This window comes from Telopea speciosissima, chromosome 9 (genome assembly GCF_018873765.1).
Source record: "Telopea speciosissima isolate NSW1024214 ecotype Mountain lineage chromosome 9, Tspe_v1, whole genome shotgun sequence".
Taxonomy (NCBI): Eukaryota; Viridiplantae; Streptophyta; class Magnoliopsida; order Proteales; family Proteaceae; genus Telopea; species Telopea speciosissima.
In genome coordinates, this window is record NC_057924.1 from 4945650 (window position 1) to 4963544 (window position 17895).

Sequence of the window (17895 nt, forward strand, 5' to 3'; positions counted from 1 at the left end):
TCACTCCCAGTACGGAGGGGACGCATTTAGTGATCCATTACCCCATTCATATCTGTTGTTGGAGAAGGTCTTGTTACATCCTTCAGTTTCAGCTTTCACAACCTTTAAACCTACTACACAATCATTCCACAGGGGAAAGTCCAAATTAGTCCTCCTTCGAGAACCAACAATCTTTATTAGTTTTGGTCCAAGTTAACTCTTCAAGCAGGTCTCAATAATTTAACCTACCCGGTCATTGATCCGCACAGCTTTAAAAAGACAATTTTAAGTTTTGTGCGGAGCGGATTCACAAGCGGAGTCACGATAAGTGGATTCGCTCGTTCGTTCGTTTGCAAAATTTTAACAAAACAGAGCCGCGAGTTTTAAAACTCACTTTTGGCTCCAAAGAAAGGGACATAACCGCAGGGGAAAAGGCTCTATAAGGACTTCCGTTCAAGCTTCCCTTGGGTGATTTTTCTTATAATCTCAAGCCCCAAGGTTCAACTCTCACTTGTTCAAGGTATGGCTTTTTTTTCATTTCTACTTTCTCTTTTTTTGGATTTGGGATGAATCATTTCAAGTTGTGATCATGTCTTGACTTTGCTTATAATCCCATGGCCATGTACACCAAATCCATGCCAAACCGATTGGGACTAGGGTTTTTGGGTGTAAATCAAGCCCTATTTGATCGATGACACTAAGTTGTTAGATCTTTGTTTGATTATTGCATCTTTTATAAACTTTCAAGTCTTTGCAAGCATTTTAGAGATTACTGGTATGTTTGTCATGTCTAGTTGAATTTTACAGGGATTATGCCCAGATTTTGGTTGTGGTAAAATCTTTAATTCACAATATTTTGGGAAAACTCTCCAAGTTCAAATCTAATTCTTTTACATGCCATAAAATCTCATAGAAAATTATCACATTGTCTTATCTTCAAGCATATTCTTTTGTATACATGATTGTTGATAAAATCCTTTAATTTCTCCTCTTTTTCTCAAATAAATAATTCTTATCTCTTGTTGGGGTATTTTCATCCAATAACTTGCTTGTTTGATATTGATTGGGATGTAAAGTAGCCAAAAGCACATGTTCACATTGATCTCATTAGTCACATCCAACACTAGGGATCTCACATGGATTTTACATGTGCATTGACCTTACTCATTTCTCTTCACTCCAAACATCTTCATATGGTTATCATGTCTCATTTTCCCTTATAAGCTTTTGCCGCAATATAGTTCCCATATCTTGTAGGCATTTCACTTCTATAATTTTATTTGCTAAGCATAAAGCTTAAATTATCGGGGTAAGATATGCCACAAGAGGGGTGAGGGAAACATCAAATGAAAGTAACAAATACCTAAAATAGGTTGGTTAAACCAAACAGGGCCAAAAATCCTTTCTGACTTGTGCGGTTTTATGCCTGATTTTACTCAAATATGAAACCGCAGGTAAATCCGCCTAAGACTGAAACCAGAATAAACAACCTCGGCTAAGCGCGGATTTTTAGGTGGTTTTTACCTGGGCTGAAACCGTATGTAAAATCGTTGGGCCTTTTTCTTTAAATTTAAAGTCCGCGATTTAAAGGCTCATTTCCTTCCTTTCAAAACACAACTCTAAAGCTCTGGAGAAACCCCAACTGTGACCGTACTTGCTCTCTCCTCACTCCTTGGTGGATTTTAGTGCTCCAAATTACTCCTCAACAACATCCAATCGCATTCAGGTAAGATCTCTCTCTCTCCCATCGATTTCTTTCTCTTGGAGAAACCCCAAAACACAATTCAGGTTTTGGAAACTTGAGGTTTTTGCTTCCTTTTTGCCTAATAGGCTGTTTGTAACCTAATCTTAATCATTTTCTCACCATAAGAAATCTATACAAGGGCTTGAACACGATCTTGGCATCTAACTCAAGGATTTGGGTTGAATTTTGGAAAAACCCAAACCCTAATCAAATTTCCTCTTCCTTCTTGCCACATTTGAATCGGTTTTGCTATGTAGGCTTACTCTACACTATTTTGAGTTGTCACAAACCAACTTTACTTATTTCTCAAGATTCAAACTTCCAACCACAAAATCTAAAAAATTTCTTTGAAGTTCAAGGCATGCTCTATGATTGAATAAACCCATTTCTTGCTTGAACCCACTGTTTTGTATGAAATATCATATCTTAAGCATAATATGACCATGAATCTTCATTATTTATCATGTCATTCACATAATGGCCATGCGTTTCTTTTTTTCCCAACTTCTTAGATCACAATTTGATAAAATCAGAATTTTTTAGCCTAAGAATCCTGCTGTAATTTAATTGCTTTGGGAAAAGAATCAAAGGCTAGGTTTTAAACCTCATAACCTTACATTGATCATCTACTTAGGCCTTAGCATTCAAGGTACTAACTTGTCATATATCTTGGCTTTTGGTTTCAGGTTAACAGTATCTAATGGCTCCAAGAACACGACATGCACGCGTTGAACAAGTTGCACCAAAAGATAGAGGACCAAGAGCTTTACCGAGACTACTTCCGCTTCAAAAATATAGTGGAAGGGAGGGATGTAGTGTTGGATGATCTCAAAGCTTTCAAAGTGGAGTAGAGATTTGAGGCATTGGGGTGGACCAACATTCTCAACATTCCTGAACCATACTACCTAAAACTCATTCGCCATTTCTATACAAATCTAGACACAGAGAACCCGGGCATACAGAATTATCGGGTTGTTTCATATGTCAAAGGGGTCCCTATAGCCTTCACAGTAGCACAGTTAGTTGGGATTCTTAATGTGTCTATTGGGGAAGTGAAGACCTATTGCTCACCGGGAAAGAACTCCTATACCTTCATCAAGCGAGAGGTATTGACATTCTGACGGCCATCAGGCGGCTGAACCTACAAGTGGTGGATGGCTTCGATGAGGTCACGAAGCAACTCTCCGATCAAACTCGGCACCTAGAGGGTATCGAGAGAGGGGTAGATGACATCAACATCTTTTTTGGTCGCAGTGGTGGCGGTGGTACAAATGACTATCCCAACTTTCTCTCAACAAATTGAAGTTATCTCGGATCAGTTCTTCTAGTTTCTTGTCTTATGATGGATATTTGTGGAGCTCTTTTACTTTTCCTTTAGTTTTTCCTTTTTTTTTTTTTTTTTTTGATCAGTTTGTTTGGAACAACTGAAAACTTTTAGAAATGGTGGACTTGTATATATTTAATCTGAGATGAACAGAATCAAATATTTTGAGTTGGAACAAATGGGATCTTGCATTCTGAGTTGGGAAAGGCAAAGTTATGCCCAAATAGAGAATCTAGAATAATTATGGTGTTTAGATTGGTATCTTTTGATTTAGCGGGATGGAGTCATATGTTTTTGTTGGAATGGATGAAATCATGAATGTTAAAATGAGAAGGATATGGTTGCCTTCCAGGAAGATTTGGAACAATTGGATATTTATAATAAATCTTATATGTATCTCTATGTATTTGCTTAATTCTCTCTTGTGCAAATCATTGTTGATAATTGTGCTTGATTATAATTGATTCATTATTATTTATGAATTATAACATATAATTGCCCATTTATGACCTACTTAAGACTCAACCAAACAATTACATAGTTATTGCTTAACAGCCTATGGTTCAAGTCCTAAGTTCCATGTTGTCTATTATCTTCTAAGTTCTTGTTTCACCACAATCAGTCTTTTCCTATGTCTGCACACAATCATTTATGTTCTTGAAGATTTTTAGTTTAGAACCTAATTGTGAAGAGTAAATCAAGAGTCCGCGAGACTGTGGTTGGTGCAGAGCATCATTGCTCTGATATCACTCTGTCACGCCCCCTTCCCAAGACAAGGGATATAATATAATATAAAGGGTGACTAGGACGAAGCGTGTCATCCCATTAAGCTACCCGGATCATTGATACAGTATCCCAACGCACAGTCATAACCAATATTAAAGCCATATAATATCAGAGTGCGGAAAGAAAATATTACATTCCAAAAGATCAATAGTTTTACGAAAGCGTATAAAATCAAATAGTTACAAGATGTTCAAAGGTTAAATGATAAACATTGTACTTAATACATTTCCCAAGATCATCTAATAACTATCAATAAGGGTATAATAGTAAATATTTATACATGGGCTTTAAGCCCTAAAATAACAAAAGGGGAACAAGTCCCAAGTATTCTCATGGCCCATAGGCGCAATCGTCACAAGGACACTCGTCGCCATGTTCCTCAAACACAGCTTCTGGCTCCTCCGTACTTGCCCCATGATCTAAAAAGTATGTACACGAGGGGGTTAGCTCCACTGAGCCAGTGAGGGGATGGGGATGCACAAACACATAATTCACATAGTCCAATGATGCATGCACATGTTAATTCCATTTTTTCACCTATCACACAACTAAGTCAGAGGTATATGCTACTGTGACAATTCGGGAAGCACTGTGGGTCACTTCCATTCATCATCACAATGAATCCTCAATTGTCACCCGGGAGCCTACGCCGGACAATGCCACCAAAACATCCCAGTGGCAAGCCTTAATATAACCATCACTACCATGACTGGCTCTCTCTCACACCACAGAATCCAGACTCTAGTTATCCAACACCTAAACCCCTGTTGGCAAGGGTCGTAGCATAAGGGTACAAAAGTCCTAGCCGCAAGTATACTACATACAAATCCTATAGTCCCGAGAGGTAATCCGGGCACATCAACTTTTCATCTGGTTTAGTGTCCGATTACCAGCACGACACGGCGCATACAGTTCAATATGACATTCAATCAAAATATTATATATAGTCTGGGGTTTCAGCACCGGCATTCACCGACATCGTAACCTAATAAGGAAAAGAAAGCAACCACAATATCAATATATCATCTCCATTAAAAGTATGCAAAATGCACAAGCATGCCTAATAAGATATACTACTAGCATGATACATATATATTTAATGATAGCAAGCCCAAACAAACCAAACCCACTCATTCTAGGTGTTATATCCCGAAGTTATGAGATGTCGCCGCAATTAAGTAGTACGTTGCAAAAAAAGAGATTAAACCTAGTGAAAGAGTGAGAATAGAGTTAATTATATCAAAGGGGAGGGTTCCCAAAAGGTCCCCCCACAAATTACCTAAGTTGTAGATTTTAAAGGTAGGGTGATTTTATGGGTGGTTTCATGCCCAAACCTAAAACCACATGTAAAACCAACCTTAACAGGGGCTTAGGAAGGGTTCTGCTAGGTGCGGTTTTACGTGTGATTTTACCTCAGATATGAAACCGCAGGTAAAACCGACTTTAACAGAGAGCTTCTTAAGAGGATGGTCTCAAGATGGTTGCAGGAGCGGTTTCCCGTAGGTCTTGAAACCGCAGGTAAAACCGCAAGTCTCCAAATCTCAGAATTAAAGGATTCTTCACCAAGGCTTCCATTTCCAAGTAGATTGGAAGAAAAGAAACACCAAGAGAGCTTCCTCCTTGGCACATTAGGGTCCTAGGACCTCATTAGGCATATGCATCCCAATGATTCAACAAAGGGAAGCAAGGAGAACTTCATTTAGAGCATAATAGGATAGAAACCCTAGGTCTTTCCATTGGGATGGGATTGGGAGCTTTGAGGTTAGCCAATGGAGTCAAATAGCTCCACAAAATCAAGGCCATGAGTTTCCATCGATTTTTGGGTTCCAAAGTAAACCCTAGATCGATTCTCTCCCATCTCCCAACCCCAAAACCCAAAATAAAAGAAGGGAGAGGGCCATAATGGCTTACCTACCTCAAGGAAGTGATACTCCACGTTGAGGCTCCAAGAAGCAAGATCCTCAAGCCCCCTTTCAAGCTCCTCCACACCTCTTCTCCTTTCTCTCCTTCCTCTTTCTCTCCTCCACATTTTAGGTTAGGTGAGAATAGTAATGAGAAGTAAAAGCCCTTTAGTCTATTTAAGGTAAGTGATGCTTTAGGGTCCATTTGGTTGGGTACCAATAAAATAAAAATCCATTTTTAGGTTCAACTAGTCAAATGGGTTAAGTAGGTTAAATTGGTCGATCCAAGTTAAATGGGTCATTAAACCATATGGGTTATGAGAGTTAAATGGGTCGACCGACTAGTTCTAAATAGGAAAGAAGTTTACTAAAGGGGTGGGGTCCACATAATATGGGGTCATAAATCCTTCACACGCTTCCTAAGGCAAGTGGGACCCATAAACAAAATATTTCCTATACAATTAAAATAGCCCAGGCGGTCCAAACCTTGACCTGTACTTCAAGGACATCGAAGGGAAGGGTAAATTAATACATTAAGAGCTAGAACTTACTTCTCCATTGCCATGGTGTGTCACCCATGACCCCGAATAGTTTCCTCCACAGGCAAACCCGTATCATGGTCAATAATTTTGTAGCTGTGTTTGACCATCATCAAGAACAGGTCACCAGCATACAAGGCAGCGGTATCTACACGTCATGAGGGAGAAATAATAATTAATTATACTCCCGGGGTGCGGGTATAACAGAGATCCAGTCTTCCACTAGAAGCAAGAGAAGAGACATAGCATAGGGTCCTAATTCTAGGCATCACTATGCCTAGTGAGGTAAAACGTTTCATTATTTTCCATTTGGAAGTACATGGGTTAGGCCATGTGATAGAGAACCCCATATACATCTTAATGGCCAAATTTTAGTCTAAAGAAAGCAAGGAAAGTTGCTCAAACTTTGATTCAAAGTTTTAGTAAAATACCGAAATGTCATCAAATGGATATGAATATAAAATATAAAATAACATCTATTGTAATATTTTAGGTACTTCCTCTACTCATTTTATGCTGCAATTGTACCAATTATATGTTTGATTGGTCCTCGATCTACCACATGGACAAACCCATGTACTAGTGTACTACCATGTGGCAAATAGTGAAGCATCATACTTCACTAGGCATAGTGATAAGGAAGAAAACCTATCAAATTAAATTAAATAAAAAACAATAAAATCCTATTTAACTTGTAAAAACACGATAAAAATAACATTGACAAATGTGCATAAATAAAATAAGAAAAATTACAAAAATGTCCCTATGGCTAAAAAAAGACCTAGAAAATCAAAGAAACCCTTAAATATTTTTTTTTAGAGGGGGGGGGGGGGGACACTGGAAGACGATTCCATGGGCTATTGTCCCCTATGAATGTTGTTGTTATGCCACTTATAATAGAGTCATATGATGAGGTGGCCTTGACTATTAGGTTTTTTAGGCCATGATAGTTTGGTGTTAAACATTGCTTCAAAGGATAGAGGGGTTGGGGGTGTATTTGTTGAGAAGTTGTCTCCTTGTATTTTTCTTTTTTGTTTTTATTTTCTTTCTTTTTTATTATTCTTTTCTCTAATTTTGGGTGGTGGGAAAAGAATTCATGGGTTTCTTTGAATATATTAATTATTCGTCCCCCCAAAAAAAAAATACAATTAGTATACAAGGTGAATTAATGTACACAACAAGATTTGTGAAATCAATGTTAAAACAATAAGATTACAATCATATTGGTTGTATGTAACCAATAACTAGAAAGTTAGGATTGCATACACCACCTTTACATGAAATACCAAAAGAGAGGAAGAAGAAGAAGACAATGAAAGAGAGTGAAATAAAACAACAGAGTAGGAACTCTTAACTTGTATAAAGGGCATGAAGTAGGACAGTAGGGGAATGCCCTTGACTCAAGACAGAAAGTGAACCACATAGTCAAATTAAGTATCCAAAGTCCTCAAAGAAACTGGAGTTTTAAACTCCTTTTCAATGGCTCTCAAGTTTGCCAAATGATCCTCTAAAACATGAGAGGGTATAGTAGTGATAGATTTAAAAGGTTCCACAACTCCTTAACACATCATAGGACTGAAAATCTCCATCCTATTCATTTCTTTGGAATGGAATTTGATGGTTTATCATCAATGGCCAAAAAGGGGGCAAACCTTGACCAATCAAATTGAAGGTAAAAATATGATTAATCATGTCAAGGGGGAGTCTTGGGGGCCAAGGAATGAACTAGGACGAGTTCCAAACCTCCAAGGATAAACCCTAACTCGTGATAACGAGAAATCCCCAAAAAATAAAGAATTCACAATTGATGCAGGCCCATTCAGCATTGCCACATCAGTCACCGAAATTTGGTTTCTAAAGTGTGAACACAATCGACCACTTTCCTATTATTTTGAGGAAGAGAATGTTTAGGATATATTGTTACTTTCCTATTCTGTAGGAAATAACTTTAAAGAGGAAATTTCCTGTTTAATAGCAATGGAGATTGAGGAAGATCAGCCCAACCCATATTTTAAGTTCTTCCCCTATTTAATTGGCTTTAATTTTGGAATATCTTTAAAGCCAAGAAATCCACAACTATGGGAGACGATTTTGAAGAAAGGAGAGAGTGTGTGTGTGTTTTGATGAAGAGTAATGGCCAGCCTTTCTTAATTTAGTTTTATTAATTTTAGTATTTCTTAATTATTAAGATTTCTAGTTTTAATTAGGATTTACTTTGATATTTAATTTTCTTTTGATGTAATTTGTAATTAATCTTAGCCATAGGATTTAGCAATTTTAGAGATTAGAATTAGGTTTATTTTCTCTTTAAATATGTAAGAGCTATCCTCTTCAAATTTATTTCCTACAAAATAGGAAAGTAACAATATATCCTAAACATTCTCTTCCTCAAAATAATAGGATAGTGGTTGATTGTGTTCACACTTTAGAAATCGAATTTCGATGACTAATGTGGCTATGCTATGAGGCCGCAATGCTGAGGATTTTAATCCGCCCAAGATAATGTTCACCAAACTAGAACATTCACCCCACCATCCTAATGTGGCTATGTTGTCAGGCCGCACTGCTGAGGATTTTAATCCGCCCAAGATAATGTTCACCAGACTAGAACATTCACCCCACCATCCTAGGGTTCACCCTTAATTCAATGTATTAGTAATAGAAAAATCGAATTTAAATTTTTATATTTAATATATTAAAAAAATGCAGAGTCAGCAGCTGGGAGATTATTTTTGTTTCCCTACATTTCATTTTTATAGAACCAATAATATATATATATATAATTGTCCTACCAAAAATATATATATATATAATTGGGGAGTAGAGATCTAATAGGGCGGTGCGAAAAGAAAGTCAATTTATAATGAAGGTACAATTAAGGGTACAAACTATCTTGTACCCTTGTAGGCTTTCATTTGATTAAAAAAAATAGCAAACGTACGTACAGCTGTGTATGTGCACGATTGATTTTAAATGCAATCAGATTGACATAAATATCTATCTAAAATGACATAAACACCCTTTAATCCATATTTGAAGGAATTGATAAAAGAATCTTCCGTGTAGGAATACCTTCTCCCAAATGGAGACATCAATTAAATAAGATATATGAGGTCAATTCAGAACTACCTCTCGTACAAAATCTAGCTCGTGCAACCACGTTGCTTCACTCTATACTGAGGAATCTTGAAGGTCATGGGCTTCCACTTCTTCTCTGGTATTATTAAAGATCCCCAACTATATCTATCCATGCACATCTCAAGCTAATTGGCAAACCAAAACATGGCTTGTGCAATCCATTTCCTCCTCTTCTCTTGTCTACTTGCAGCATTTCTAGTGTCAAGCTCACAAGCTTGGGGAGGCTATGGCTATGGCTACGGTCATGGTTTTGGGCATAAATCTCCAGGGAAGAATGTTGTCATGAACAAAATTGACGGTTGCTGGCGCTTGAATTCTAACTGGGCAGCCAATCGTCGTGCCTTAGCCAACTGTGCCACAGGCTTTGGTGAAGGAGCAATTGGAGGAAAATATGGAAAAATTTATGTAGTTACTACTCCGGCCGATGATCCGGTTAATCCGAGGCTCGGTACCCTTAGGTATGGTGCAATCCAAACAGAGCCTTTATGGATAATATTTGAGAGGGATATGGTCATTAAGCTACAAAATGAGCTCATTATGAATAGTTATAAGACCATAGATGGGAGAGGAGCAAAGGTGGAGATAGCCTATGGACCTTGCATCACAATACAAGGTGTGAGCCATGTTATAATACATGGAATCAGTTTACATGATTGTACAGCTGGGAAGTCTGGGATGGTTCGTAGCTCTCCGAGCCATCTTGGCCATCGACAAGGGTCACCTGGTGATGGCATTCAAGTGTTTGCTTCATCTAACGTCTGGATTGATCATTGTTATTTTGCACGATGCGCCGATACTCTCCTTGATATAATCCATGCTTCCACAGCCATTACTATCTCCAATAATTACTTTACCCAAAATGACGAAGTAAGCCTAAATACCATTTCTGTTTTTTTTTAACTCGAATATTATCTGGGACTCTGGGGAAAACCCAAATCCCACTCCAATCATTTATGAAGCATTTATACTTTTGTTGATATAACAAATTTCTAAATGAGTTTGTTTTAATTTACAGGTGATTCTGTTGGGACACAATGATGGTTATACTGCAGACAAGAGTATGAAAGTTACTTTGGCTTATAACTATTTTGGCCCAGGTTGTAATCAGAGGATGCCAAGGTGAGTGAGGGTTATTGAAATTTGATAATAATTAGTTGGGAAAGGGTTTCCCTACAAGGGCAGTGTAAGAAGGAATCTGCATTGAAAAATAGTATCATCTATATGGGGTCTACATGGGACCCACATAGTGAAAGATAAATGTTAGTGTAAGTTCCACTGTTTATTATGTGATCGAGAGAGTATAAAAAAATCTGTACAAGGATAGTGTAGCAATCTATTAATTTCGACCTTAACTGGGCATAGTATCTAATTCATGTAATAATATTGATCCTTTGATTTGCCTTGCAGGGTAAGGTTCGGGTATGCCCATGTAGTGAACAACAGATATGATCAGTGGGGAATGTATGCTATCGGTGGGAGTTCCAATCCAACGATCTTTAGTGAAGGAAACTACTTTGTTGCCTCCAACAATCCTGGTTCGAAACAGGTATATATATTTAGAAAGGACGCACATTCTCTGTCTGGGAGAGCATCTGAGTGCAGGCTGCGTCCAGACACATGGGGCGGGTTAGGAGCAGGGTATGGGTCATTCAGGGGGGCAAGCCGATTATTTCGCCCACCACCATGTGTCTGGGCAAACCCTGCGCCCCCAGTGCAGAGAACTTTATATCCCATATAAAAAATACTGATAAGGAAGCCTTGTACTTATAATTTATAATCTCAACTCAGAAGGCTAGTTGTTTACTTTTCAGATATATTGATTAGGTGGGTTATTGAATTGCATTACAGGTGACTAAGAGAATTTGTGGAGGAGGATGGGAGGGTTGGAAATGGAGGTCTTCCGGTGACTTATTTTTGAACGGAGCTTATTTTGTTCAGTCTGGATATGGGTCATGTAACCCACAATATGGTGGCTACCAGTATCTCACAGCTGCTCCGGCATTCATGGTGCCTACCCTAACAGCCGGTGCAGGTCCTCTCCAATGTAATGCAAGACGCCGGTGTTGAAGCAATAGTCTTACAGTTTTTTGAGAACTTTTCATCCCCTTTCTTCCTAGCTTTGTGTTATTTTTTTCTTTTTCTTTGTTTTCTTTACCTTTCTTGTGGACTTTGAGAATTCACCCACGTAAAATGAACGGACAAGCAACAACAGTTCATGCATGAGATTTTCTATTTCCATGCAAAAATTTTCTCTTTTTGTTGTTGTCTTCTACACCTTATCTTGTAAAGTTTAAGAACTCCCCAACTGTTCAAGGAGGAGATTTTCCATTTTCATGCAAAATGTTTGCACTTGAGAAGTCTGGTAAAAGCTTGATAACATACAAAGTGTTGGAAGTTTCAAAAATCCATGTTTCTAAAAGTGTACCCTAAAAAAGGTGTATCTAACTTGTCTTTTATGCATTGCTTGTCCCCTGTCCACAAGTGCATCTGGGTGCAGGCTGCGCCTAGACACATGGGGTGGGACATGGGCGGGGTTTGGGTCATTTAGGGGGTGGGCCGGTCATTTCACCCACCCCCATATGTCTGGATGCACCCTGCGCCCCTAGTGCAGAGAATGTATATATATATAGAGAATGTGTTCTATAATTGTGTAAGCTCTTCGAAGAGAGATTCTCCCTTCACCTATGTGTCGCAGGGTTTGGGGTATTTTTCACAATTTTACTTGACATGTTATTTTTTTTATGGGCTTCGGCCTTTTGAGCTTATTTCTAAAATGGTATCGGATGGGTTACTGTCTAATTTACACCATATGGTTATGATGAAAGGGTACAGGCATGTCACTACGAAAGGGTACAAACATGTTTCTACATAAAGACATGACCACATGTACCAGAGTGCTCTAAGGCACCGATTTAGATCTTTTCTTTTAGATTCTATAAGATTATATTATCACCATTGAAGTATATTTTCAGAGGGAGAAAAAAACAGGCTAAAGATTCTTGATTTCGAAAGGCAATGGAAATGGATAAGAAGAAACTTCAATGGAAAAAAGTATGGTGACTCTGTTGACAATCTGGTCTTTTGGGCAATTATATATCATATTTGGAAAGAGAAACGTGAGAAGATAGACCAGAAGTTCTAGAACAGTTCATCAGATTTGGGACACTATATCCTTTGAAGTCCGTGGCAAACTTGATATCTCTCTGCTGGTTCTTGCTTGAACACTCCCAGGAGTTGGCATGTTGCTCATCACTTGGAATCTTCCTATCCAATTTTTTGTGGATATATGAATGTTCCTTGAGGTTGGTTGTCTCGTGTTGTAATTTTTTATTTTTCTTTTTCCTTTTTTTTTGGGGGAGCCTCCTTGTATTATAGGGAAAAATTTTGTCACGACGCCAGTGTGTAGATTTCTATGCACAACCCTTCATATTCCACGTGGGAATCCCATACCCTCTCTCCTTTAGTCCTCTTTAAACCCATCCCCATACTGAACGATTCGTGTGCAGTTTCCCTCCATATTGTTGGGAAACTGCACTCAGCTGGTATCATAATGATTCCTCTCTCACACTTATGTTATGGGTAAAATATCGTTTTCTAGTCGTGTGGCCCCTTCATCAACACGAGGACCATGAGAGCATATACAGCGGTATCAATATAGATAGAATTTTTTATTGTGGCAAGGGGAAATTTTCACTCGCTCATGTGTTTGAGGCCTGATTACAGGCTCCATGCAACCGGACAGTGTTTTTTTTTCCTTACATTATTAATTCAAAAAAAAAAAAGTGTCCAAGAGGACCAAGAGTGAGTTTCCAAATGCTGCCTACATCTGATGGGGGCAAATCGATGTGAATACAATATCATGCAGATTCGATTATTCTAATATTAATACATTGAAATATTGAATTAAAACTTTACCCAAAAAAAATACATTGAATTAAGAACAACTCTAGATTTGACCCAACGACTTGTCAACTAATCTCACTATTCTTATTAAACAAAAGAGGAGAGCAGTTGCTAGAGGATTTTATTTTCCCGGCCACTTACTCCATTTTTATAGTATCATGTAGGCTTCATTTGATACAAATTGGAGACATCAATTAAATAACATATATGATGTTTTCAATTCACTTCGTGCAACCATGTAGTTTCTTATGAAATCACCATACAAATAAGTTAGTATCAAGTTTTCCTTCAGCCATGATGAATGGGATCGCACAAAAGGTATCATAAGGGTATTTTGGGGAACATATTAAAATTCTATGGGGTTTTTGCATCTTAGAATTAAGGATGTCAAAACATAAACCGAACCAGTAAACCGCCCTGACCAGACCCGCTTGAGCTTGATCCAAACAGAACCGAGGCCTTAACGGTTTAGCTTCGGTTTTTGGGTTAGAGCACAATTTGGTCTCAGCTCGGTTCGGGCTAAACTGATGGGCCGCCTGATAAGACTGAATCAAATACTATAACCAACCCCCAAACCCTAAAAACTCTACCTTATCTCTATCCAAGACCAGCCTATACCCGGGTTTCAAATCGAACCGAACCGAATTGAAACTGATAACACAAATCGAACCGAACCCGAATCCAACCCAAACCAAAACCGAAAAGTCCTTTTTGATTTGTTTCAGTTTTTCTGAAACCCACACCAAAACCAGAAAACACCGAACCAAACCGCCCGATTGACACCCTTACTTAGGATAGTGTGATGAACCTTCATTGCGTAGTAGAGGAAAACTTTCTCCAATAAAAAAAAAAAAGATACAGTCCAACCTTAAGAATCTTGAAGGTAATGGGCTCCCACTTCTTTTATGGTATTATCAAGGTCCTACTATATCTATACATATAGACATTCCTAGCTAATTGGAAACCCAAAACATGGCTTCTGCAACCCATTCCCTCTTCTTCTCGTGTCTAGTTGCAGCATTTTTGGTCTCATCTTCACAGGCGTACTTGGGAGGTTACGGCTATGGCTATGGGTCTGGATCTTCGTCAGGGAAGAAAGTAATGAACAAAATTGATGCTTGTTGGCGTTCAAATTCAAACTGGGCATCAAATCGCCGTGCCTTGGCCGACTGCGCTATAGGCTTTGGTGAGGAAGCGATTGGAGGAAAATACGGGAAAATTTACGTAGTTACCACTTCCACAGATGATCCAATTAATCCAAAGCCAGGTACACTTCGGTATGGTGCAATCCAAACACAACCTCTATGGATAATATTTTCTAGGGATATGGTAATTAAGCTACAGAATGAGCTTATGATGAACAGTTTTAAGACAATAGATGGGAGAGGGGCTAAGGTTGAGATAGCTTATGGACCTTGCATCACAGTCCAAGGTGTGAGTCATGTTATAATACATGGAATTAGTTTACATGATTGTACACCTGGGAAATCTGGAATGGTTCGTAGCTCTCCGAACCATGTTGGCCATCGACTAGGGTCTCCTGGTGATGCCATTCAAGTGTTTGCTTCGTCGAACGTCTGGATTGACCATTGCTATTTCGCACGATGCGCCGATGGTCTCACTGATGTAACCCATGGCTCAACAGCCGTCACTATCTCCAACAACTACTTCACCCAACACGACGAAGTAAGCCGAAATTTCATTCTTTTCAATCCAAACGTTCCTTCCTACTTCTCTTATATACTTCTCTTGATAAGAAAACATTTTTCTAAAGTGTTTGATTTAATTTCATTTACAGGTGATGCTGTTGGGGCATAGCGATACTTTTACTGCGGACAAGATTATGAAAGTTACAGTGGCCTTCAATTATTTTGGCCCAGGTTGTGTGGAGAGGCTGCCAAGGTGAGGGATGTTTATCCGTTGCTATTAGGGGTGCAAGATTGATGCGGGCTCCCGGTTACAACAATCCAGATGGCATCCCCTATGTGTGGGTCCCACCATATGGATGCCATCTGGATGGTTGGAACCCATTCTCGTTCATGAACCCAACTTTGCAAGTTTGGCCCTAGTAGGCTCGAACTTGCCCTAAGCCCAAACCGGGCCTGCACTGAGATACCTGGCCCTGAGGACGGGTCAAGGCTGGAAATTTCTACCCCTAAGTTAGAGTTGGGTCGGGCCAGGGTTGTGGCCTCGAGCTGAGCCCGGTCCGGTCCAACCCGACCCTGTTTTAAGTTATACTATAAAATATGGAAAAAATATCCTCTATCCGGGAGTGTGACCTATGCCAGCACTCTCGTGAGTCTATCTCTCTCCTCCCCATGTGAAAAGACACCTCTGCCCCTTTGTTTTAAGGAGGAGAGAGATAGACACATGGGAGTGTTGGCATAGGCCACACTCCCGTACAGAAAACTGCTTCCCATAAAATATATATTGATTATTATATATTTTATAAACTTCAAACGCCACACATATTTTGTTATATAGTATAGGGAAAAAGTTTTTTGTCCGGGAATGTGGCCTACGCCAACACTCCCATGAGTCTATCTCTCTCCTCCCCATGTGAAAAGACACCTTTGCCCCCTTGTTTTAAGAAGGAGAGAGATAGACACATAGGAGTGCTGGCGTAGGCCACACTCCCGTACAGAAAACTGCTTCCCTATAATATATTATATATTAAGATAATTAATGATAATATATTTTATTATAGTGATATTTAATATAAAATTGATAATTTTCTCCCTAACTCTGCCCAACTCGATCATTCCAGTCCATGCATCTCTCCCTTCCCCCACTCCATGATCAGGGCCAATCAGGGTCAGCCCGGCCCGACCCTAAGGGCAAGTCAGGGGACCTGGACCTGAGTTAGGGTCAGGTCGGGCCTGGGCCCAGCTAAGGGGACTCATGGTTGGGCTGGGGCTTTAAAAAACCCGGCCCAAACCGATCTTGTTGCACTCCTAGTTGCTATACCTACACTAGGGGTCAATCAGTCGATTTGGACCTGTTTTGATTTTGTTTTACTGATTTCAATGTGGGAATGAGTGACTCCAAAACCAATCCAATAAGGATACATTGGTTTTGGTTTCTTTTATTTGTTCGTTGTCAATTTGGGTTTGGTCTACCATGTAAATTTATTCACAATTATTGGAAAAAAAAAGGTCATATTTTTAATGAATTTCGGGTTAGTATCGGGTTCTTATCGAGTTAATTGTTTGAGTTTAATCCGATTTTCTAAGATCGGTTCCGTTTTATTGGTTTTGGTGCGATCTGATTTTGGTTTGATGTCGTTTCGATTCGAGCCAATTTCGATGATTTGGACTAGGGTTTGACACCCCTTAACCTGCACGTACAACATTGAGTTTATGATATTGGAATTTGATAATCGTTAGCAATAGTGTCTATTTCATGTAGTAATGTCGATCCTGTAAATTACATTGCAGGGTCAGGTTTGGGTATTGCCATGTAGTGAACAATAGATATGATCAATGGCTAATGTATGCTGTTGGTGGGAGTGCCAATCCAACCATCTTTAGCGAAGGAAACTACTATGTAGCCCCCAACAGTCGTCCTTTCAAACAGGTATGTATATAATACACTGACATACATGAAGTCTATTCTAGCTGATTTGTCGCGATTGCTGTTCTCATAAAAAGGCGGAAATCCTGTCAAAGTCAGTACTTGTATGCGCGTGCAAACTCTAGAGGTCCAGGTAGCGATCTCTTTCTATTTTAAAATATGCTGATTAGGTGAGTTTATTGAATTGCATGACAGGTGACTAAGAGACAGTCTGCGGGAGGTTGGGACAATTGGAAATGGAGGTCTTCCGGGGATTTATTTTTCAATGGAGCTTATTTTGTTCAATCTGGATATGGGTCATGTTCCCCACCATATGGCGGCTACCAGTCATTCATAGCTGCCCCGGCATTCATGGTGCCTGACCTAACAGCCGATGCTGGTGCTCTCCATTGTGTTGCAGGACGACTGTGCTGAACTAAAAGGCCAATAGTTTTGGAAAAAATTTCTCTTTTCTTCCTAGCTTTTATCCTAATAAATTCATACTCATTTACCAACAAAAAGTTATTTGTAATTGGGCTTAGATTTAGGATTTTAATTATTTTTGGGATTTTATATGGTTGATGGATCAACCGCCCAAGCCTATGAGTTGTTTTATTAGACCCATTGCAAACTAATTTTTTGATAATTTGTGTTTTTTTTTTCTTTCTTTCTTGTGATTTTCTTTTATTTGTACTCTTGCAAATTGAAACCTTTTCTTCAACTTGTCAAGAATGGGATAGAAATGATGCTCATAGAGCCTAGAAGGAATAAGAAGAAGACCCAAATAAGAGATGAGTAGAGACACTACACGAAGCTGACTAAAATTTGGCCCACACATCAAATGTAATAGTATCTAGAATCTTAGAATATGACCTAACTTTCCTAGCCCATTTCTTATAGTTCCTTTCTGTCAGATGTGGTAAATGGCAGCACAGAATGCCTTCTTCCCCAATGAGTTGATGCAAGTCTGTCCATTAAAATTTCTTTTGATCCATCTCCACTCTCTCTCTCTCAAGATCATGATTGGCC

General features: G+C 39.0%; 2 protein-coding genes across 2 annotated transcripts; both read left to right on the plus strand.

Moving 5' to 3' along the window:
• Positions 1-9555: 9555 nt before the first annotated feature.
• Positions 9556-11478, plus strand: LOC122640275 (putative pectate lyase 2). Its single transcript, XM_043833422.1, has 4 exons — positions 9556-10278; positions 10427-10530; positions 10819-10957; positions 11260-11478. The coding sequence occupies exons 1-4, from the start codon at positions 9556-9558 to the stop codon at positions 11476-11478; spliced, it is 1185 nt and encodes a 394-aa protein (XP_043689357.1).
• A 2808-nt stretch (positions 11479-14286) lies between these two features.
• On the plus strand, positions 14287-17301 carry LOC122640278 (putative pectate lyase 2). Its single transcript, XM_043833427.1, has 4 exons — positions 14287-15000; positions 15113-15216; positions 16752-16890; positions 17083-17301. The coding sequence occupies exons 1-4, from the start codon at positions 14287-14289 to the stop codon at positions 17299-17301; spliced, it is 1176 nt and encodes a 391-aa protein (XP_043689362.1).
• The last annotated feature ends 594 nt before the right edge of the window (positions 17302-17895 follow it).